The sequence below is a fragment of the Rhinolophus sinicus genome, linkage group LG12, assembly GCF_036562045.2.
Source record: "Rhinolophus sinicus isolate RSC01 linkage group LG12, ASM3656204v1, whole genome shotgun sequence".
Classification (NCBI taxonomy): domain Eukaryota; kingdom Metazoa; phylum Chordata; class Mammalia; order Chiroptera; family Rhinolophidae; genus Rhinolophus; species Rhinolophus sinicus.
This window is the reverse complement of record NC_133761.1, coordinates 49,117,640-49,142,009: the sequence shown is the minus strand read 5'-3', so window position 1 is coordinate 49,142,009 and position 24,370 is coordinate 49,117,640. Positions and strand designations below refer to the sequence as shown.

At 41.2% G+C, this 24,370-nt stretch overlaps 1 protein-coding gene across 2 annotated transcripts in view; it reads right to left on the bottom strand.

Moving 5' to 3' along the window:
* FMN2 (formin 2) overlaps nucleotides 1–24,370 on the bottom strand; it is a 318,182-nt gene that overhangs the window by 267,884 nt on the left and 25,928 nt on the right. For both annotated transcript variants that reach the window (XM_019746843.2, XM_074316783.1), the window contains exon 2: nucleotides 19,351–19,517. In XM_019746843.2, coding sequence (XP_019602402.2) covers nucleotides 19,351–19,517 — 167 coding nt within the window. The remainder of the gene's footprint in view (nucleotides 1–19,350; nucleotides 19,518–24,370) is intronic.

Genomic DNA, 24,370 nt, shown 5'->3' with positions numbered 1-24,370 from the left:
ATGGAAAAGAAAACAAGGCTAGAGTTTCTAGACACGCCTTTGAATCAACAGCATTTAGCAATAGACGGGCTGTGAAAGGTTGAAGAAAAGGCACAAGATAATGGAGTCAGGTTCCTTGGGTGTGAATTCCATCTCTCCCGCTTACAAAGCTCTGTGACTGGGCACGTTACCCTAAGTCTCAGTTTTCACATGAGAAAATAGAAGTAAGATTAAAGACATAGATTATCTAAATTAAGTTGATCAATTGAAGCAATCCATGTTAAACACTTGCTAGTACAGTGCTTGGCCTTGATTAAGCACTAACTAAATGTTGTCTGCTATTCAGTTTTTGTTGTTTATGATGTTGTAAAAAGATAACCCACTCAGGCCTCCTCCGGGAAAAAGTTCTTTAAAGGGAGATAAAAGCTCCCCTGATGTTGAGTACGGGGACCCTAGACCACTTCCAGTTTTCCATAACTGTTGCTGAGGAATGTTTGCTTCCTTTCCCCAAAAAAAACAGAAAGAGCAATGTTTAAGTAAGGAAACAATTTAGTTCTGTTATGATCCTGAGAGCCACAAACCATCTACAGTATTGGATATTATGGCATAAAGAAACAAAAAATAAGTTGCAATTTTCTGACTCTCTCCTCCAGTCCTACCACCTAGACTGGGAGACACCAAAGAGACCCATGTGGATTCATTAATGTGCATTCACCACGGGATCTAATCACTCTCTCTTCCATTTTCCTGCTTACACTGAGGAAAACATCACCCACCATTAGGTGTCATTGCCTGTCTCCAAAATGAGTGTGTGAAATTCCTGCTTTGTCAAGATACTATTTTAAAGGATGCACTCACTCTACAGCAGCTGTCAACCGAGATGGCACAATACTGCTATCAGATTGGTGTCCGCTAATTCAAGGGCAAGTTCTGAAATACCAAATCAATACAGTCCATATTGAGAGTAAAGGTTTTATTAGTTACCAAACCAGACCTTATATTCCTCAGTATCTTTTTTTTTTTTTCAATTACTTTGAGAGGCAGCATACGTAGGCCACAGTCTTTGTTTCACACTTTGCACTTGGGAAGGAGACTAATTGGAAGCTCCAACAGTTGGCATCTCAAAAAATTTCTGCTACTCCCTGCATAATCTCAGAACCTGTCTCCTGTGAGCGCCCCCTACTGTATCAAGAGTCATAGCACTCTAAAGTACATAGGATTTCGGCCTCCAACCTCAGCTTGGCTTCTGCAGCCATCTAATTTTAATCTAAACCGAAACAAAACAAAACAAAACCCTGATAGGATAGTATATATTGGTTGTATTTTTACCATAATACTAAAAAGAAATGCTTTTCTCCACCACATCCTGTGATCCAAGCAGCATAGCTCTTCTCCACTTCCCCATCCATCTTCAATAAACATATATACAATATACAATCAATATGTACTACAATATAAGGCAATTTTCAGATTCAAAATAACTCCATTATTACAGTCTCTAACCTCAGAGTTATATGTTGGCTATGCTTTAGATACTTTTTTTCAAGGATACCCTATTTTCATGCCCTTTGATGGTGACAATAGGCCTTCAATACAGCCTACCTGGTACCTGGAGAATCTTAGCATTAGAAAACAACAATGACAACTAGGCCACCTTCCTGCTACCTACAGGCTGAAAGGCAGGCTCTCTCCCAACATCAAAGATATCAGGAAACTCGAACACATTTCTGATCTGCCCAGAAGGTCAGTCCCTTCAGTCTCTAATCAAAATGTTTCTCCTCCCAGGCAGCTGCTCCCAAAGGAAATAATCACGCCAGGTTTTCCACAGGAAGTATCATGGGAAACTCATTTTTAAAGTCTTCATTTCACCACAATATTTAAAGTACATTCTCTGGTCCTCATATTTCATGCAGATTTCTCTTTTAATGCAGAATTCTCACTTTTGAGTCCCTAATACTTTGGATCCCCTACATCTGTTTCAATGGCCTCTAAAAATGGCCCATATGCTTCATAACATTCACCTGACCTAGAAACTACACAATTAGTTAAAGAAATACTCTTTACTCAGTTACATTTAATGAATGCATAGGGACCATTAGCCACAAAGAACATGAGGAAAGTTCGAATGTATTTCCAGTGGAAGAACTTTTTCCTTCTCTAACAGAGGCAGTGTGGCATGGGGAAAAGAGAACTGAGTGAGTGTCAGGAGACTAAGATTCCGGCTCTGTCGAAACTATTTCAACCACAGATCAGTCACTTCACCTTTCTGAGCTTCAGTGGCCTCATTTGTCTACTTAAGAGAATTGGCCTAAATTAACTCATTGTTAAGATCTGCTCCAGTTTTGATATTTTACTGTCCCATTGCAAAACAGAAAATCGATCAGGTATGTACAATGCACAGACACATGGCCTGAAACAATTAAAACAGGAAAATCCTTCCCATAGCCTGGGAGCATGTTTGATCACGTGAACCAGGAACATCACAAATCAGTAACTTCTGGTAAGCGGGGGAGAGCATTCCCAAAGCATTTAGCCTAGGAGCTGCCATTCATCGGTCTGTTCTACATATAAAGTCCTGCAAATATCACAAAGTAAAAGAACAAAGCACAGAAGGAGAAGTCGTTAGTATGAAAACCATAGGCCCCAGTGATCATTTTATAGAATAGGCACCCAAAGGAGGAAAGAGTCTTGTGTTCAGATCTATGTGATGACCAATTACTTCCAGAGAGCCAGAACTGCAAAAATACAGCTGAAGGTTTTTGCTAAGAATTGAACTTTAAGCAACAGAGAGAATGAACATAATGTCCCAGTACTTCTGTTTCTTCTTCTGTAAAATGGGGATAAAACCTATCTCGTCGGGGTTATGATGAAGATTAAATGAATTAATATTTGTAAAGTGCTTAGGACAGTGTCTGGCACAGAACAACCATAATGTGTTTTAAATACAATTCAAAAAAACAAAGGCACGAAATGAAGTAACTGACGATACCCTGCTGGGATGAGCCCCAGGGTTAGCAAATAATTCATATCCAAAGGAGGAAATAAAGTGTGAGTGAAGTGAATACAAGCTAAAGAACAGGAATTATCTCCCAGCCAGACTTGGCCAAAGGTTTTGCCCCAGTTTCCTGCTAAGAAAGGACTAACATCAAAATAAAACCATCTATATTTTAATTATTACATGCGTAATTCATTCTTTTTTCTTTGAAAATGCATATAGTTCACTCCATGTATGAATTATCATTCTAAACCAATCCATTTATCATCCATTAAAGATCCTCTTCTAGAATTTTCTCAAATTAAAGTCTACTCTTTCTCATAATGTTGGATGACACCACTACTGTGTGAATAAACCACCCTTCATCTTACCTCAGGCTGCCGCCCACTCACCTGGCCACTCTCTCAACCATTCATCACCAAAGACCACTTTACCTGTCAAAAAACCTTTTCATCCTCCAGACCTTCAGAATCTTGACTCCCCTACTTGACACTACCCACTCCCTCTGGTCTTGTCTTCTAATTTTGCAGCCCATTCTTTCTACCGCTCCCACACCAAGACTCTCAATTATTACTCTCTTTAACCATCAGTTGCAGCCACCTGGGCAAAATGTCAACCTGAGATCAGTGCAATGTTTTCCCTTCACCAAACCCAGTGCTGGAACACAGCCAATCTGAATCCATTCTAGTCACCTCAGCTGGCCCTCCCCAGGTACCCCTCTGCTATTCTATTCAACTATCAGGCCCGTTTTCGGTGGTGTCTAAATGAGACGTCTTGCACACACTTTGTAAGCATCTGGCCTCACATACCCCGAACTCACCCGCTGCAAAAGCTGCCGCCTCCTAATTCACAGAGAATGACGAAGCCAGCACTCCTTCAACTTCCCATCAGCAAGCTAAGAGCCTGCCTGCATCTGCCTCTTCCTGTCCCTGTTTGTGTTCACACACAGATGTTCCTGTTCCTCCCTGGCCAATCCCCCACCTGTGTTCCGCGTCCCATCCCGTCTGACTTTCTCAGGACAAAATGCTACCATTTCTCCTTCCTCTCCCCAACCTTCAACATTTCCTTCTCTATCAGATCCCTCTCATCAGCATCTACACATGCTCTAACCACCTCCCCATCATTTAAAAAAGGAAGTGGGGGGGAAGGAGGGAGGAAGCAGAAATAGGCCTTCATTCCCCACTCATAACACACCCTATTTTTCTTTCCCTGACACAAAATCTCCGGAGCTAATCACGCACCTGCAGGGATCCCACCTTCCATCTTCTCACCAACACCCTCACCCTTCCATTCAAACCTCAGTGCACACAGTACCCCACTCAAATTCCTCTCTAGAAGGTTATCAACAATAATTGTTGGTAAATTCAATGACTGCTTTTCAGTCTTATTCTTACTTGACCTCTCGGCTATGCTTTACATCACTTAAAACTCCATCTGTCTTTTTTAAAATTTTTTCCCCCCGTTTTACCTCCCTGACTGTGCTTTGTCTTCTCGCAGCATTTTTCCCCCCGCCCTCTGCATGATGTCCATCTGTATGTCAGACCCTTCTGGCTTCTCTACACGCTCCCATACATAACGGCTCCAGGTATCGTCGGCAGGCTGAAGGTTCCTCAGTCTCTCTCCCAAACCTTGGACACTAATAACCAATTATTGTTGCATGTCTTTCGGTAGGTATCCTCAGATTCGATAAGACCTCAGTTGAACTGTTCTCTCAAGCTGCTACTCCTGTGCTTTATTCACAATAAATAACATTACCCTCCACCCCATCACTCAAGCCAGAAATTGGGGCCTATCCTTGTGTCTGCCTGCACCCTCACCTTTATATGATCCATCAAATCCCTAAGCCTTTTCATTTCGATCTTCCAAAGTAGAGCCTTTCAAAGTGAGGTGCCAGACCAGCAGCATCAAAATCAGCTGGGGACTTTTTGGAAAGGCAGATTCTCCATTGGCACCTCGGACCCACAGGATCAGAAAAGCTGGGGTGGATTGCAGCAAGGTGTGTTTTACCAAGTCCTCCAGGTGATTCTCACGTCCGCTGAAGTCTGAGAACCATTCATCTAAGCATTATGAGAATTGCACTTCTTTTCATCCCCACTACTATTTACACATTTGTGGGAATATCTCCCCTCTCCTGGATTGTTGCAACATCTTCTTCAGAACCTTCTGGCCTCCAAACCCAGAGGCTGCTCCTCAGCCCCGACTCCCCCAGCACCCAGAACGCTCTCTCTGAAATGTGATCTGATCCCATAACACTCCTCCACCGAACACCCTGCGGTGGCTCCCACTGCTCTCAAGACTGAATTCCAACTCCTAACCCTTCTTCCAGAAGCCCACCTAACTGGCTCGGGGTGCCATCTATTGGCACCTTTCTTAAGATGCCTCCTCTGCCCCGGCCCCCTCACGCTGTGACTCTATGCTCCAGTCACAACGACCACTAAAAACCTCAAAACTCTCTCTCACCCCCCATTAAATACTGTGCCATTGTGTCTGGTCATCCTTTTGACAGGAAACAAAGAAGCACATGGAAAGTATCTATATTGTTCATAGAAACATTCAATAAATATTCTGTGACTGGTGACCACACGTGGTTAGGGACAGAAAGAAAAGTCAAACTTATACAACAGATTCACATTTTACATATCTCACCTGAGTACAGACCAGGGGTCAGCAACTAGGGCCCCGCAGGCCAAATCTAGACAACCGTCTCTTTTTGAAAATAAAGTTTTATTAGGACACACAGCCATGTTTATTTATTACATCTTCTATACAACAGCAGAGTTAAGTAGTTATGACAAAGACCGTAAAATATTTACCAAGGCCTAAAATATCTTCTATCTGGCCAACTTGGACTTTGCCAACCCCTGATCTAGACAATAAAGATAATAAAAAGGGAATAAATCTTTCAGGTTTCCAAAGTCCTATAAAAATGGGAGGAAAAAAATAACCCTCTAAGCTCTTGGTTGGGTGATGTTTTCTCAGTCCAACTACCTTCACTTTTCCATAGATTCACAATTGTACACTTCTCCTCGCTCCTGAGATAAGAGAAGGTCACAAGAAATGTGAGTCACATTGACATAACTAATTAACATTCAATGCATAGCAGGACAAGGAGAAGAAAAATCATGACAGAAAAGTTTGGCTGAGCTACCCATTTTAATGAAAGTCCATCATTTAAATTCAAAACGAATTCTGAGTCACCCCACACTGTTTGCCAAATGGGTGATAAAAAGTACCAGTTGGGAAAGCCAAAACATATCACGAAGAAGAAAGTAAGCCACTGCCTTAAAAAGTGTGACTGCCACTAATGTTTTTAAAAATCAATTTTTCTAAACTGCAATTAACTTTTTTTTTTTTTTTTTTTTTTTAAAGATTTTATTGGGGAAGGGGAACAGGACTTTATTGGGGAACAATGGTCAAATTGTTGTCCTTTCAATCTTAGGTGTGGAGGGTGCTGTTCAGCTTCAAGTTGTTGTCCTTTCAGTCTTAGTTGTGGAGGGTGCAGCTCAGCTCCAGGTCCAGTTGCTGCTGCTAGTTGCTGGGGCGCAGCCCACCATCCCTTGCGAGAGTCGAACCGGCAACCTTGTGGTTGAGAGGATGCACTCCAACCAACTGAGCCATTCGGGAGCTCAGCGGCAGCTCAGCTCAAGGTGCCGTGTTCAATCTTAGTTGCAGGGGCGCAGCCCACCATCCCTTGCGGGAGTCGAGGAATTGAACTGGCAACCTTGTGGTTGAGAGCCCATGCTCCAACCAACAACTGAGCCATCCGGGAGGCAGCTCAGCTCAAGGTGCCGTGTTCAATCTTAGTTGCAGGGGGCAGAGCCCACCATCCCTTGCGGGACTCGAGGAATTGAACTGGCAACCTTGTGGTTGAGAGCCCACTGGCCCATGTGGGAAGCGAACCGGCAGCCTTCGGAGTTAGGAGCATGGAGCTCTAACTGCCTGAGCCACCGGGCCGGCCCCAATTAACTTTATGGTTGAGGATTATTCTTGAATTCGGCATAATGGAGGGAAAATCATCTGTTTTGCCTTCTATAATAAAAGTATGCAAAAAGCAGCACATATTAGAAATTTACTAAGCCATGTATCAGACTGAAAAGAAAATAATCTCAACATACATGTGCTTAAACTCATATGTATAAAAACGTGGATGCCAATTAGTGTAGGATCCAGTCCTACAACCATTCACTGAGTGGTGACCTGCAACAAATAACTATACATTGAAGGGATAAAAATAAATGTGATGGACTCTAGAGAAATAACAATTTTAAAAATACATAGTAAATACCTCTAGTTCACAATGAACTGTATGACTGCAAACATGACAGACGTAATTTGACCCACCATACAATCAGTCCTATGGTAAAGAAAGGTTACTGTACAGGGCAACTTTTTTAAAACCATAGAAGTACACAGTTTGCAAAGAAAGAAATCAAGTTGGATGTTCTTGACACATATTCACTTATTATATCCTTTATGAAATAAACCTAGTTTATAACTAAAAATAAAATTGGGTGAAAAAAATGCCCCTTGGAGAAAATCTAAGAAGAGTAAAAAGATTTCTTCCTGTTTATAGTTATTGATTGTTCCCTTCAATAATTTCATCCACAAGCATTATCCAGCCAGGAAAACCAAACTTATTCCATGTGGTGGTTCTTTGAAAGAGAAGAGCAATGCTGTGGAGAAACCCAATCTCTAGCCTCTTTGGTTCCTCTGTGTCTTAGGAGTTCTGAGTGTAACAGAGGTCCTTATTCTTTGGGGAGGTGTTATAGAAAGTGGTACTTTCATTCATTCAAGCCACATTACCTATGCAGTATGCAAAACATTCACACACATGAGCACAGAGGGCTAAAGCCACAAATCAGTAGGTTATGTGCTGATATTTGCACACCGTAATGCTTCTCAGAACCAGGGAAAGTATGTCGTCACACAGAGTGATCATGACCGTAACACCAGGCGGGCATGAGGGAGTCACCTTCACAATTCGCAGTTACCTCACTTGTAACTTTCCCTACTTTCTCCATTTCCGTTCCACTCCATCCAGAAAGATGTAGGGAAGGAGGGTTGGGGGGAAACATAAAAATTACAAGTAGCAAATAGATTAAGAAAGAAGAATGGTAATAAGCCCAGAAACAGAGATCCAGAGTCAATTCCAAAGCCAATTAATTCCTGAGCAAATCCATATTCGATCCCATCCTCCATCTTCCCTCCCTCCAAGGGTTTGCAAGATTATTAAATAGAGGCAACTCTCGATCATTTAAGACAACTCACTTAATAGATTCTCTAGTTCCTCCTCTCCTCTGTCACTAGGCTTTCTTTAGTCCTCTTCTTCATGAAACCAAGGCATATTTATTGAATGACTAGGCCAGGTTCTGGGACAGGAACTTGAAAGATAATAACTAGTCAGACAAAGACAACACCACATTATTTCATTTATATTAGTAACTGAAAACAAAACAAACAAATAAAACAAAGTAGAAACAAACTAATAAAGAACAAACCGATGGTTGCCAGAAGGGAGAAGGTGGTGGATGGGTGGAAAAGGTGAACGAGAATAAGAGGCATAAACCTCCAATTATTAAAAAAATAAGTCATGGGGATGTAATGCACAGCATAGGAAAAACAGTGAATATTATCATAATAACTTTGCATGGTGAGAGATAGTTACTAGACTTATTATGGTGATAACACTGTGATAGTATATGTTGGTGCAAAAGTAACTGTCATTTAAAAGGTTACAAATAATTGCAAAAAACACAATTACTTTTGCACCAACCTAATAAAAAATACAAATGTCAAATCACTATGTTGTACACCTGAAACTAATATAATATTGTATGTGAACTACAATTTTAAAAAAGATCCTTAAAAGCAGTAATAGCTAAAAATTACAGGGCACTTATTATATGCTAGGTATTGTACTAAATGCTTCATTAATTAATCTCATTTAATATTCAAGATAACCCCAGAGGTAGGCACTATTATTACACAGGAAAAATTTTAATCTGTGACTTTGGGTAAATGTCTTAACCTTTAAGTAAGTGAATAAAATGGAATTGTAATCCAGTCTAGAACTAGAGTCTGCTTTTAACCACTCTAGGGAGACCTCATCTTGTGTTTACAGAGATCTGTGTTTCTGTGGTAAACACAGAGACACGACATTGCACGGGTCACAGGGGATCTTCACATAAAATTTAATTTGCATCGCGGCACTACAGGATAAATAGCCAATTATAATACAGGTGTTAGGTGCTTTTAGAGGGCAAAAGCAGACTTAGATGGTTAAAGAAGGTGTCTGAGAGGGAATGAAGTCTAACTCTGAACAACATTTTATGACAAGGAATAGAATGCGTGAAAGGATTTCAATCTAAAATGGAGCAAGAGGATATGCAATGGAGAATCTCATGCATGTACCCGCAGAAGAACAGAACTTAAGAATTGAAAGACTGATTGCCCATAAATGCCTGATTTTCAGAACACCAAGACTTATCTCCTGACCAGAGAACATCCGCCAAGAATCTCCCCTCATTCCTCAAGCCAATGAACGTATTGCATGGACCCTGGCTGGACTTTCCCTCTTTCTACTCGTTGTGTTTAAATACAGCCCACACCAAGCCCTCAGCAGATTCACCTGTAGCTTGCTGCAGCATGCATTTCCAGAAATTGCAATTCCTCTGCTATTCCCAAATGAACTCAATTTCTGGTAATTCAAGCTTGCTCCAGTTTACCTCTTTATTGGGGCTGATAACTGGGCAATAATAGGTGGGAGCAAAAACAGTAGTATTCACAGAGCCCCAGGGGTGAGCGGAAGTACGGACAGCTGGGTGCACTGTGCACTTCTGCATGGTGAAGGATGGAATGTGGAGGAAGAGGAAAGGTCATGAGCTGGATGAGTACGAAAGTACGGAGGGCAGGAGGAAGGTCATGGAGGGCCAAGGAATTTGTCCTTCATTCTGACAGATAAAAATGCTATAGGTTTTGTGTAAAATGTACATCACAGGATTTTCTTAACTACTGATATTTTATACTGGGTAATTCTTTGTCAGGAAAGGCAAGGGATGTCTTGTAGAACACTTGGCAACATCCCTGGCCTCTACCTGTTAGATGCCAGCTGCACGCCTCCCCCCACTGTGACAAACAAAACTGTCTTCAGACACTGCCAAATATACCCTAGAGAGAAACATGGCCCCCAACTGAGAACCACAGGGCCATGGTAGTGAGACTGAAAAGGAGGCCAGTAATGGGCAGACCTAAAAAGGTAATGAAAAAGAGCAATTCCACAATCCAAGCAAGTGATGACCGAACCGAAAGAGGACTGTCCTGATTCCTCTCTTATAACATGGCCTCATAATCTAGGCCCCTGTAGTCATTTAGAGAATATTCCAAGCCCACCTTGTGCAGCGTCCTCTCCACCTTTGAAGCCCGTATCATCCAGTAGTGTCATCCTCTCTCCCTCCTCATCGCAGACACTGACTAACCTCCTCAGCAGAGCACAGCCTTACATTCATCAAGGGCATTATCACATGGTCCTGTGCAGCATCTTAGTACCGACTGCCACAATCCCGGGGGACTTATGTCCCAGCCAATACCCTGAGATCCTCAATTGTAATGACAACGGGCATTCCATTCAACAGAATGAACTTCAGAATCAGTAGAAGAGCTCTCCCTCTGAAATCTTTTTTTTTTTTTTTTAATTATTAAACTTACTGGGGTAACATTGGTTAATAACATTATAATTTCCAGGTGTACAAGATTATAATTCGACATTTTTGTGCTCAATTGTGTGCTCATGACCTGAAGTCTAATTTCTTTCCATTACCATATATCTGATCCCCTTTACCCACTTTGCCCTCCCCCTCCCCACCCTCTTTCCCCTCTGGTAGCCACCATTCTGCTGTCTGTATTTATGCATTTATTTTGTTTTTCTTAGTCTGTTACTTTTTGTTTTATATTTCACATGAGTGAAATCATATGTTTTTTGTCCTTTTCTGTCCTTCTTATTTCACGTAGAATAGACTCTCAAGATCCATCCACGTTGTTGCAATTGGCAATATTTCACTTTTTATGGTTGAGTAGTATTCCATGGTCTTTATCCATCCATCTGTCAATGAACACTTATGTTTCCACATCTTGGCTATTGTAAATATTGCTGCAATGAACATAGGGCCACATATATTTTTACAAATAAGTGTTTTCATATTTTTGGGTAAATACCCCCAGATGAGGAACTGTTGGATCATATGGTACTTCTATTCTTAATTTTTAAGGGAATACTGTCTTCCATAGTGGCTGTGCTCATTTACATTCCCACCAAGAGTACACCAGGGTTTCCTTTTCTCCACATTCTCTCCAACACTTGTTATTTCTTATTTTTTGATAATAGCCATTCTAACAGGTGTAAGGTGGTATCTCATTGTGGTTTTGATTTAAATTTCCCTAATAACTAGTGATGTTGAAAATCTTTTCATATGTCGCTTGGTTGGTTGTATGTTTTCTTTGGAAAAGTGTCTATCCAAGTACTCTACCCATTTTTAAATAGGGTGTTTGTTTGTTATTATTACTGAGTTTATGAGTCCTTTATATATTTTTGATATTAGCCCCTTAATGAAGGTATCATTTGCAAATACCTTCTCCCATTTTGCTGGTTGCCTTTTTGTTCTGTTGATGGGTTGCGGGGGGGGGGGGGGGGGAAAGGGTTGTTGTTTTTGTTTTGTGTTTTGTTTTGTTTTACAGCAAAAAATAAAACAAAACAAAACAAAAACACACAGATTTAGTTTGACGTAGTCCCATTCACTTATTTTTGCTTTTGTTTCCCTTACCTTTGGGGTCAAGTTCAAAATACCTCTGAAACCAAGTTCTATAAGTTTACTGCCTATGACTTCTTCTATGTATTTTATTGTTTCAGGTCTTACATTCAAGTCTTTAATCCATTTTGAGTTAATTTTTGTGTATGGTATAAGATAGCAATCTAGTTTCATTCAATTGTCCATGGCTTTCCAGTTTTCCCAACACCATTTATTGAAAAGACTTTCCTTTCTCCACTGCATGTTTTTGGCTTCTTTGTCAAAAATTACTAGCCCATATGTGTGTGGGTTTATTTATGGGCTCTCGATTCTGTTACATTTGTCTTTATGTCTGTTTCTATGCCAATGTCATACTATTTTGATTACTGTGGCTTTGTAGTATAGTTTGAGGTTGGAGAATGTGTAACTTATGGCTTTGTTCTTTTTTCCTCAGGATTTCTTTGACTATTAGGGTTTTCTTGTGTGGTACCATACAATTTTGAGGAGTTTTTGTTCCATTTTAGTGAAAAATGCCATTGGGATTTTTGATAAGCATTGCATTGAATTTGTAGATTGCTTTAGGTAATATGGACATTTTAACAGTGTAAATTCTTCCAATCTATGAAGATGGAGCATCTTTCCATTTCTTTGTGTCCTCTTCAATTTCAATAATGTCTTATAGTTTTCAGTTCATAGGTCCTTCACCTCCTTTGTTAAGTTTATTTCTAGGTATGATACTCTTTTTGTTACTTATATTCATGCTTTACTATTACTCAGAAACTGCTATATTATTCCTCATTTTACAGAAGAAGAAATTAAGCCATTTACATAAATTTACACAGTAAGTAGGAAATCCAGAATGTAAATCCAGGACAGTCTGACTACAAAACCACTTCAACCACCGACCTCCAATAATTTATGCAAACGTCTTACTTCTTCAAAGTGGATGTAAGCCAGTTGAGAATAGAGGCTTTCTGCTCATTTCTGTGTCCCTAGTAACTAGGGATGGCAGGAGAAAAGGAAGGATCTGAAAACAATATATGTCATAATTACATATCAAGACCTTGATCTAAATTAGAAGAGGAAGTCAGTAGTTGTCTTAGTCCATCCAGGCTGCTAAAACAAAATGCCACCGTTTGGGTAGCTTAAAAACAAACAAACAAAAAAATATTTCTCACAATTCTGGAGGCTGGAAGTCCAAGACCAAGGAGCCAGCATGATCTGGATCTCGGGTGAGGACCCTCTTTTTGGTTCATGGCTGGTACCTTCTCACTGTATCTTTATGTGGTGGAAAGTCAAGGAAGCTCTGCTGAGATTTCTCTTCCAGGAACACTTATCCCCTTCATGAGGCCCCACCCTCATGTCCTATTCACCTCCCAAAGGCTCCACCTTCTAAAACCATCACATGAGGCATAAGGATTCCAACATGTGAATTTGGGGTGGGGGGGTGGGGGGGGACAGAAACATTAAGACCATAGCAGTAGTTTTAAGAAGACTTGAAGGAACTCTGTTAAGTGGTAAGAACGCGATACAAATTCAAAGATATTAAGAAAATAAAGAAAAAAAAGAAAATACAAGTTTCTTTTCCCAAAAGAAAAGAGGCACTCAAAACCTTTATTGGGCTGGTTAGAGAATGCCTGTATAAGAAAGGGATAAACCAAAGGTAAAATAAACTAAATATGGCATACACGTACTTTCGAACAACTGATTGTTTTTTAAAATAACAGAATCCATTTGAACTTGACCGCAGGAATATCCTCGTTTGACACGCCTAGGAGTCAAACAAGAATATTGGGATACTGAAAAGGAAATTAAAGGAAATTAAACTCCTACTAGCAAACTACTGCATCTGCAGGGCAATCTATACACAGTGTCCATCTGTTTTTAAACTTTTAGAATAAACTTGTGGATAAAGCATTAACCTTAAAAATATACTCTTAAGGATAAAGGTGTGCCTGGTAGAAGCTGGGAGGTACATGGGTCTTGGGCTCTGTGGAGGAGAAGGTAGAGGCACTAATTAGCATAATTGTCGGAGGTGGGTGAGGAGGCAGGGGATATCATCTGAGGTTGATAGAACAAAAGCAAACAAACAAAACATCTGAAGGGTATCTTATTTAAGGTTAAAATAAGAATTATTAAAGGAAGCCAAAATAGCAATCTTAACTATACCAGAAGGAACGAAGAAGAGGAGGGAAGGAGTAGACCTAAGTCCTCATCTCTTATAGACGGAAGCCAATAGTACCCTGATAATGGCATCAGCAAACTTAAACTAGACGTCAAAACCAGCTGAACCAGAGCAGGGAGTACCACACTGGGGGCAGGGCTGAAAGTGGGAAGGTCGGGACGGGAGCAGGGCTTGCTGCTCGTACTCGCAGCATAGTGTGCTTGAGCCAGGTGAATGGAGGACCTCAGAACTTTTTTCAGTTCATAAAATTAAAAAAAAAAAAAGAAGAAGAAATGAAATGAGTAAAACCGAGGGAAAGGATTACAGCTTCAATCTACTTTTGTTACCCTCCCCATCATGGATTTATGCCATGATTATCTAGCTAACGAAGTAGATGAAAACATTGCTACAAAATAATTTTGGTTAAGTAAAATCTTGTGTTATACTAGATTTCTATGTTGAATTAGAGCTGAGTCTGCAGGGAAAAAAATAGTCAGCTAAAATAATTTTAAAAACTAGTCAGCCGAGTAAGTATAATTTTAATACCACATTAAAATAAAAACAACTTCCTGAGAGTTAAAACTGTACACATTGCTTCAAAAATAAAAATACAGCAAAAAGATACACACACACACACACACACACACACACACACACACACAACATATATATGTAGATTCTCTTAGGGCTAAAATGTGTCATGGCTTTTACTGCTTCTCAGAAAAAGATTTGTGTGGGTTTGACTAAATAGCATCTAGTATTCGTCCTGCTCTGAAAAAGTAACCCAAATACAAATGATCAAGTCTACGTGTTCCCTTAAGTCTTCACTGTGACTATTTGGTGACAGTAAATAGAGTACATGTCATTAGTTTTCTCATAGTGGCTGCCATTGGGAATCATTACTGACTTATCTTTCAATAGGTTCGAGATCCTGTTTCTTTGATTCCTTTTTGGACTGAATTTTCATGTCTTCCTTCTTCTCTTTAATTCTAGCCTCACTAATACACTCATCTACCTATGTCTATTTAAATACACACCAAGTTGCTCCTGCCCATCTGGTAAGAACAGAGATCACTACATGTGTAGCAAAATCAACAGATCTGCCAAATTCAAAAAGGCCCAGCATCCAAAAACATGCTACTAGAAAGACCTTAAGATCAGTTCTAAAGGATTAAGTAGGTGTAACCATATACTCCTGCCAAATCCTTGAGCCAATTAAGCTGGCTTTAGTTTTTTGTGATGCAAAGTGATAACGTGATATCTGACAGAGCTAGGATTGAAGAAATCCTAGAAGAGCTTGTGAATGCATAATCAACAATTATGGAAGATAATTGTGATTTGCTGGAAAACAGCTGCTGATGAATATGACCCAGAAAAAGGGAATTGCAATATGAATAAGGACAGTCAAAGGAAAAGAAGTCTTAAGGGGCCATGTACTGGACTTGTTCTTGCAAAACGACCTCCATTCATAACTATTGTAACAGGCAATGCGCCCGGGTTTGTGGTCAGCGACAGGCTGAGCACCAGACTGCCTCAGGGCGGTGGCTCAAAACTTCAAATTATATTATTATCCTAAGTGAAGGTTTTGCTGTTTCTAAGGACTTGGAAACTGTGGTAAAATTTTCAGGAGACATATTTTTCCTTACACGTGAGAGTGATGACTAAGATAAGTTCCAAAAGAAAAAAAGTCTTTCCTCAGACCACAAAAAACACATCCACCATTCAGCAATGCAATGTACCAAGTCCCAAGCGGTAGTACTATCTCTGAGTTTTCTCTTGCCAGCTTTAGAATTTTGCTAGCTTAAAATTCTATTTGAAATACAAAACAGAAACGAACAAACGAACAAAAACAGCAAAAGGCAAATGTGAGAATACTGTCAGAGAATAAGAAGTAGGTTGATGGTTTCTAGGTCCCCAAATTAGTAATGGAAATGGAAAATATTACAGACAAAGCTATTAGGCTCATTCTTTCTTTGTGTTTTATGAAAACGTGGCTATGAAAAGGGCCGCCTGCCTTTCTGGTAGCTGAAATAAGAGTATCATGGCACTAATTTTGACCAGCTAATAAAGTCAGTAACATTCCACTCAGCAAAAATCAAAAGCTAATGTTTGTCAGATAATACAATAGGTATGACTTTTCCAAACAAACAGAATTTATTCAAGAAAAGTATTTAACGAATACCAGTTCTGTCCTTCAAACATTTTCCTCCTAACACTTATCTGTTGTCTCAGTAAATGGCACAACCATTCACCCAGCTACTTAAACACAAAAACCAGGAAGTCACCTTTGATTTCCTTTTCCCACTGCCCCTTGTCAAACCCACCAGAAGCACCATCAGCTCCACCTCCAGCATCCATTCCACACCTACGGCCGCTTCTGTATCTCCCTCACCACCATCCTGTCCCAAGCTACCGCCACCACCTCTTGCTCAACGACTGCAATACTCCCACCTGGAATCCCTGCTTCTACTTCTGTCCCCTACACTCTATAGACCAGGAGGAGTGATCCATGTGAAATATAGAATAAATATGTTCTCCTCCTGCACAAAACTTTCCAAAAGCTCCCACTTTAAAAAACAACAACTCCATTTTCCTTCCATGGCATTCAATATTCTGTCTCCTAAATCCTTTCTGTCCTTTTGTCAAGAAGCTTCAAGCTACACAGGACCTCAGGCTGTGCCTTCCTTTGGTCATGCTTGCATTCTTCTCTGGCTCTTTGTACTTGAACTTCCTGGAATGACCTTCCTTTGCATCTCACCTTGTGACTCCTGAGTGAGACTTCCCTCTGCATTCACCCTACCTCAACCCTATTCACTCTATCATATTAGTTGGGTAATTTCCTTCATGGTATTACCTATGCTTTTATTTGTGTTGTTGTTGTTTTTGTTTGTTTGTTTGTTTATTTGTTTTTCCTAAGCTGTCTTTTCCCACTGTGCAGAGAATACAAATTTCAGAACAAGAATCGTATTTCTCTTGCTCACTAGCAAATCTCTGGAGCCTAAAACATTGCCTGGCATGTCGAATGTATTTGGTAAACATCTGTGAATGAATTAACATTATCGCTCAAAGCTCTTGGCCTTTTAGGATTTTTGAAACTAAGTTAAAATGTAAGAGAAAATGTGAAGTCCTTTCATATTTTGTATAGCATTTCTAAAGCAAAATGTTAGGCTCTAAAAATGTACAAAATAAATTGGACTAAATCAAAGGAGTTGACTGAAGTAGACTAATCCATAAGCTCCATCAGTAAGGTCCATAAATCACAACTCTATTGCTCTAATACGGGTCTAAATGGAGAGAGGAGAGGTGGAGGGAAGAGAGGATCGGGCACTCTTAGGGAAGGGCGTTAACTCAGGTGGGAAGAGTCCCTGTTTTGAGTTTATTCCCACAGGGTGTTCTGTGTCTCAAAGGGCAACTGTCCTCAAGAGATCTGTTGATAAGAAAATTCTCCCAACAGCAATTTTCTGGAAATCAGAAAAAAGTCTAATTATCAGAAGCATCCCCCTCTCCACAGATCAGTGCATTCCTCCCCGTTACCCCCCAACACCTCAGTCTACAGAACTCCCCGTATTGTTACCTCTTCTGGGTTTTGAAGAAAACCTCAATCGTACATACAATAAATACAGTTCTGTTAATTGAAGGGCTATTTAAGTGTATGGAATAACATTTCTTAATAGAGTAACTTTAATTCCATAATTGTTTTGAGTTTAGCTTGGTGGGGGAAGTAGAAAGACCGCACAGTCACTGAATAAAGTAAGGAGAAAACACAATTACAAAGTTGGAGGAAAGCAATTCCCCATTCCGAGGAAATTATTTTACACCATATTAAGGGATTTTATTGATTCGTTGTGTGCTTTTCAGTCTCCATGCCAGACCACTGCCCTCCAAAATGAGCCGGCTGGGAGGAGTTACTAGTCTCTAACACCCAAGGATGGAGCAGGTAGGGGCAAGGAGCAGCCAGTTCAGTGATTTAAAACAAGATTAGAATTATCCCATTCTTTTCAGTTTATTCCAACTCCACATTTATTGAATAAGACTGTTTACTTCTGAGCTTTAAGGGGGAAATGTGCAGTCAACTTGGGAATAGTTTTAATCAAAAAGCAAATATTAGAGATGGCTAGTGTTTGCCTTTGTCTATGCCATATTTATTTTCATTCCAACTTGCAAATTAATATATCTTCTAAAATGCAACTCTGCAACACTTTTAGCCCACCGCACTCCCCAGGTCCTGTCTTTACAATAACACACACCTCTCGCAAAGGACAAAAGAAAGGGAGGAAAAAATTTAAATTACCCAATTCTTCCCATAGAAGAAAAAGATCTATCTAGCAGTGATTAGCTGCCATGTCATTAAAAAAAATAAATACATAGAAAAGTCTGAAGAAGGAAGCTTCACAAATCACAGCACGTCCTGGAGCATCTTCTTTCACATGGGAAAGATCAAGATCTCACAATATTTTATGTGATTTATTTTCCTAATACTGAAGGGAGCTCAGGGAAGGCCACAGGCTGTATGTAATGAGTAAAGAAGAGGAATGAGCACAGGCACATGCAGACATTTTACTACTCCTATTGCACCTTGACCTCAGCCAGGGTTCAAGTTCATTGTCTTTCAAAACTCATCATTTTACTCCTTGACCAACAGCACATAAATTGAAGACGTCTGTTAAGAGAAGAGGTACAGATGGAAGCAATGGAACAAATGTAACTAACCCATCGGGATGAGAACTCTGCCTCACAAATACCTTCAGCACAAGTGAGCCAACCAGACCTTTCGCTTTCCTATGAGGAATTCATACACAAGAATTCTTATATTCCTGCGTTTTAGATGCATACTCGGCACAACGAACGACAGACATGTACACATACCTGAGAAAGACGAGCAATACTCTGGCTTGAAAATGATAACCCGGCTGTGCTGCTATTCATTAGGAATTATGAATATGCCTTTTGAATTATAGCTGCACAGTACTAACCATCTTGGTGAACGGGAGGTGGACGAGAAAGAGATGCTGCTTCATTTCAGTATTTTGTACACAGACGAGTTACGAATGCACTGAAATAGCATTCTGGGCGCATGGAGACCTGCAGCCCACTGGGAACAGAACTCTTGCCCTATGGAGCTGCTTCTGAAGGAATGTCTATAACCAGCAAAGTCAGAAACACTGACTCAGAGCCACGTTCAAATCACTGATTAAAGCAGGCTAGAAAATTGTGGCCATCTGTTAAGGAAAGGAGGTTTGGCAAATGTATTTAAGAATACCCCAGTCAAAAAGGAAAGCACGGAAACCGACATACTGAGCTGTTGAAAGGCTAAGGGGAGGAAAGCTTGCATCACATGTTGGTTTTTCAATTATAGGGTGATAGACAGACACACATCACAATTGCTGCTGCAACCACAATCTGCCTCCCAGACACGAGTGAATTCTACTTACATCAAACGGAGCTGAACTTGACTGGGCATTCTGATGACACGGCTCCCTGAAGCAGTCACTAAAAGGAAGCAGAAGACCCATGGCGATGATCCGTGAGCAAAACTTCTCTGCTTCTTCTGGAGGTCCGTTCTCCTGCTGGCTGAACAGCTTCTCCAACAGAGTCCGCCCTGTGGGTGAGACGCTGTGGTTAGAAGGGAGCAGGACACATCACCTGTCTCAGAGCCCTCCCAAAGGAGAGAGGACGGGAAAACAGAGCCAGTGAGCAACATAGTTGCCAAGGCTACCGACGCGCAGAAAGCAGCCTCTCAAACCCAGAGAAAACTCCAGTCTGAGGCCTGGGATCCACATGGGAAAGGGCAGCTCTGGTTTGCTCTCCCCCCCCAAATACCTCCTGCCCAAGAGGATGGGCCGCGGGATGGGCTGTACATGTTCTCCCACCTGAAGAAGGGCCCAGCCTTTGGGATTTCACTGGTAATCCTCCTTCCTCATGTGTTTACCCTGCTGATGGCTCTCTGAGGAAACAGTAACCACCCTTTGGGCTGGTAAATGTCAGTGGCTGACATTCATTGTCAGGCATGGCCCTGGGGAGGGGCAGGGAAGAGGAGACAGGGAGGCAGGCAAACGCACTGACCTGTGTATGACAAGGGAAGAGAACCGACCATAACTCTAGAGTAGGTCGAAACCCATTTTTTATTATTTCCCTAAAAGAGACAAGGGAATAGAGGCACAAAGAGAAGAGGACACTGGCCGAGGACACTAGAGGGCCTGTGTCCACCTAACTCCCTGGTTCTCCATCCTGCCTGTACCTAAGACTCACTGGGAGAGAAGAGAATGACTGCAAGTAGGACCGGCCATCATAATTTTCTTGGTCACCAACTGGTGCTAATGTTAGCCAGCGCTCATAGCCACAGGTTAGTCCCGAACCCATTTCTGACACTACTCACTCTATAATTTATTATCCTCCAGAAATTTATTTAGCTGGTTTCTGCATTGATCAACTGTGGTAGAAGACAGAAAAATCTCTACCACAACTGTCCTCTGAGTTCTTGCCCTATTCCTGCCCCTTCCTCTATTGGGGTGTATGGCGGGGAGCGTCATTCTTGAAATTTAGATTAAAACCCCTGATACAGAAAATAGCCTTAATGACCCCTTTCCACACAATTTGGGCACCCTTCATAGCTCCTTTATCTTAACTATTTGTGCAGTTTATTTCATGTCTGCCTCCCTTAGACATAAACTCTGACAGCCAGCAAATATCCTGCAAACCTGACCACTTGCGCATAAGAAGCATCAATAAATATTTTCAGAATTTCTGAATGAATACAATGTGATCCTGTGACAAAGACTCATTCACATCATGGCCAGAAGTGGAAATGAAATACCAGTCTACATCGGGGGTCTGCAAACTTTCTGTAAAAGGTCAAATCGCAAATATTATAGGCTTTGAGGGCCTATGTAAAATCTGTTACCCATTCTTTTTTGTTTTGTTTTTAACAACTTTGAAAATATAAAAAGCACTCTTAGCTTGAGGCTGTACAAAACAAGGCCCAGGTCTATATTTACAACAACTAAGTTTCAAATGTATAATAAAGATTCAATTCTGACAAGACACTAGCAATGCAATTTTGGCATCTCTTCCTATTGTTGTTTGTGAAATAAGACTAATTTCAAAAGCTACCTCTAATGTGTGAAATGACAAAGCAGGGCAAAAGAGGCCTCTCTATTTACTCCTTTCCTTTAGGTCACTAGAGAACATTCTTTGGTCTCCCAAAATATTTCTTGAGGGAAAATAAAGTTCAACAGAACTTGTTTGTCTGCACCTAAGTAGGAGACCTCATCCCTTAATTCTCAAGTGATTAACTACCATTGCAGTATACCCATTTTACACGTCTTATGGTATGACTGATATAGCCCTGGAACTAATTATAATTGGTTCTTTTCTATCACTCAAATATTGTGCAAAACCAAAAATAAGGGAGATAGGGTCTTTCCGTGTGTGCGCACACACATGTCCAAGTAAATGTGTATCGAGCCCAAAATATTCAAAAGAGATTATGGAACAATGTGGAAGAGAGGGCAATATAACCCCCCTGGAACTTCAGTTGTATGCTGAGCAAATACGCTTGAATCATTCATCCAGAGCTTCTTGATTGCAAACGTTACTGGCACCTTGGGCAGGGTAATTCTGTGTTGTGTGGGGCTACCCTGTGTGTTGTAGGATGTGTAGCTGCATCCCTGGCCATTACTCACTAAATGTCAGCAGCACAACGACCCTGCCTCCAGTTGTAGCAGACAAACATTTCTCCAGAAATTACCAAGTGTCCCCTGGGTGACAAAATCACCCCCAGCTGAGAACCCCTGCTCTAACCTCCCTTTGAAGGGAACTTGCATTAACAGTACTCCAGCTGCCCCTTGAGTCTCCTCTTACTGTCCTCTCAGATGGAGACATTTTATGTCAATTCCCACATATCTTAGGGACACAAAGTGAAAGGATAATTCCTCAATCACCACAAGCACTTTCCAAGTATTTATTTTCCTTCAAAACCATCAGCTCCCTTGAAACTCCTGCCATTGCTGGTCCACCCACCACGCTTTGCCTTTCTGCCATTCACTAACCTCCTACCATTCCTCGTCCCCCATTCACTAAATGTTTCACCTACTGACTCACTACCCCATTTTCCACCTCTGCTCCTATCATATTTCAGGGAGATAACTCAGGGAGACATCTCATCCCAGACCTTGAATCCTTGCCTCCAGCCAGAGCGTCCTCCACCCTACACTAGAGACCCATTCCCATGTCTTTATTGGGACCTGTACCACCTCCAGAAGTCCAATCTCAAAGCCTTCTCCACCCCCTCCAGTGGCCTACCATCACTCTCAGAGTAAAACTAAACACCTCACCAAGACTCAAGAGACGCCCCCTCCCCACCTTTCACCTCCTCTTGTTCTCCCTCACTCTGCTCTCACCTCTTCCTTGAATACTCTGAGCTCATTCTCACCTCAGAGCCCCTGCACTGGAACATTCTTGCACCAGATTCCTGAATGACTCACTCCTCCCTTTTATTCAGGTCTCTGCTCAACTGTCACCGCCACTGAGAGAACTTCCTGACCACGCTTTATAAAATAGCACACCCCATCACTCTTTTCCCCATTATTCTCCTTTATTCTTCAGAGAGCTCAGCCCTCGAATTTATGTAAGTCTGTGGTCTATCTCCTCCTCATGCAATGTGTGGGTGAGAAAGGGGTTCTACAGAAAGTAACCTCACAGGGAGATCTGATCATAAATTCCTAACTGGGCAGGTCACGGAGGGGAGTCTCGCCCCAGACATCTGACTTCTTTAGTAAAAGATTTATCTTTGCATCAAGCCAGCCCTGTCCATTATTTCTATGCATGCAGGTGAACACCCCTTTGAAATGCCCCCTTTCAGACTCCTCCCTCTAAAGCATGACCACCTACCTGCAAGAGAGCACATCATAACCACCCTGCAACTCAATCCCCACCCACCTTCCTGTAATCTTCCATATGTTCCCTTCTTCATTCCAAATGCATTTTTAAAAGCTGCAAACTCATTTCTTGGAACCATTTCATCTCAGTCTCTTGAGATCTTTCTTCCAGATGTATCTATCCTCTGTTTGACTTAATTTTTTATAAAAATGCTCTACAGGTTCAAACATTCTTATGTTGCCATTTACTTGGGGTAGCCGGCAGGATTTGGAAGATGCACACCCAGGCCCATGGCACAGCCCAGACCCACGTTCGATGCCAGCAGGGGCCCATTGTGCCCCAGATGCTCCCTGCTTCTCAGGGTGCACTTGGGTGACTCCTCCCTCGGAATCCCGAACCTGCCTGCTTTAGGTAGTGGTGCCTGACTTTATTTGAGCTGTTCTTACAGGCTGCTTTTAATTTCAGCTTTTTAAAATTGACTCAAAATAAAAATGTAAATGAACATGGGTAATCGTGCCTCTGAGGCTGACAAGCCCCACAATAGTCAGCCCCCACTTTAGTACTCTGTGAGTTTTATGTACAGTTCATGCGGACTCTTAACTTGCGAGTGTCTACAGAAATGTGGAGATTTAACTAAAAATGATACCTCTACATTAATTTTTGCCTGCTCAGTTGGAAAAAGCAGGCTCTAAACCTGAACTGAATGAATGGAACGCTTACCTTGATTGGAAAATAGGAACACGGATAGATTTTCTTCTCTTCAGGAAATTAAGAAACTTGGAGACTCTCTGAACTGAAGAAGGCTTCTGAAACTGCTCAAAGCCCACACCCCATTTTCTCCCTTTCTCTGACTGCCCCACTAGTTTCAGAGCTACGGTTTCCAGACCTGCCCTCCATTTTTCCTCCTTCTCTTCTCTCCTCTACACCTCCTCCACCACCACCCTCTACTGACTTAGGGAAAAGTAAGAATAGAAAGCGAGACCAGGATACCTTAGAAAAACCAGAAATTCTGGCAGCTCCCTTTAGAGAAAAGCCTAAGGATGACGGGACCCATCAATATTCACTCTCCTTGGACTCAAGCAGAATTAAGGAAACTAAGTAAAGATTTCCCTGATCCTCTCCAAGACCCTGCAGGGTTTGCAAAGGAATCTGATTTAATTAGCATATATGATCCTGGCTATTCTGACTTGTTGGAATAGCCTATTGGTGTCAGAGAGCAAAGCAGCAGAACGGCTAGGCTGGAAGACAGCTATAAACGATTTTTAAAACCATGAGAAACAGGCGGAGGAGGAGAATGCAGGAAATTAGTCCCCTGGCTTCACCAAGCCATCCCTGAGATTTATTTCCTGGAAAATAGACTGGACAAAAATCTAGCAATGTAGAGAAAAACCTGATGAAACCGTATTTGATTTCTTTGAACATTTTGTAAAAACTTTAAAACAATATTTAGGATTGTCTCCTGATAGTTGTAAAGATCATCAAAATGACCCAATGGTCAATTAGGCATTTCTGGAAGGATTAGATGAGGAACTTGTAACTCTGATTAAACAACATGAATTAAACTGGCCAACCACA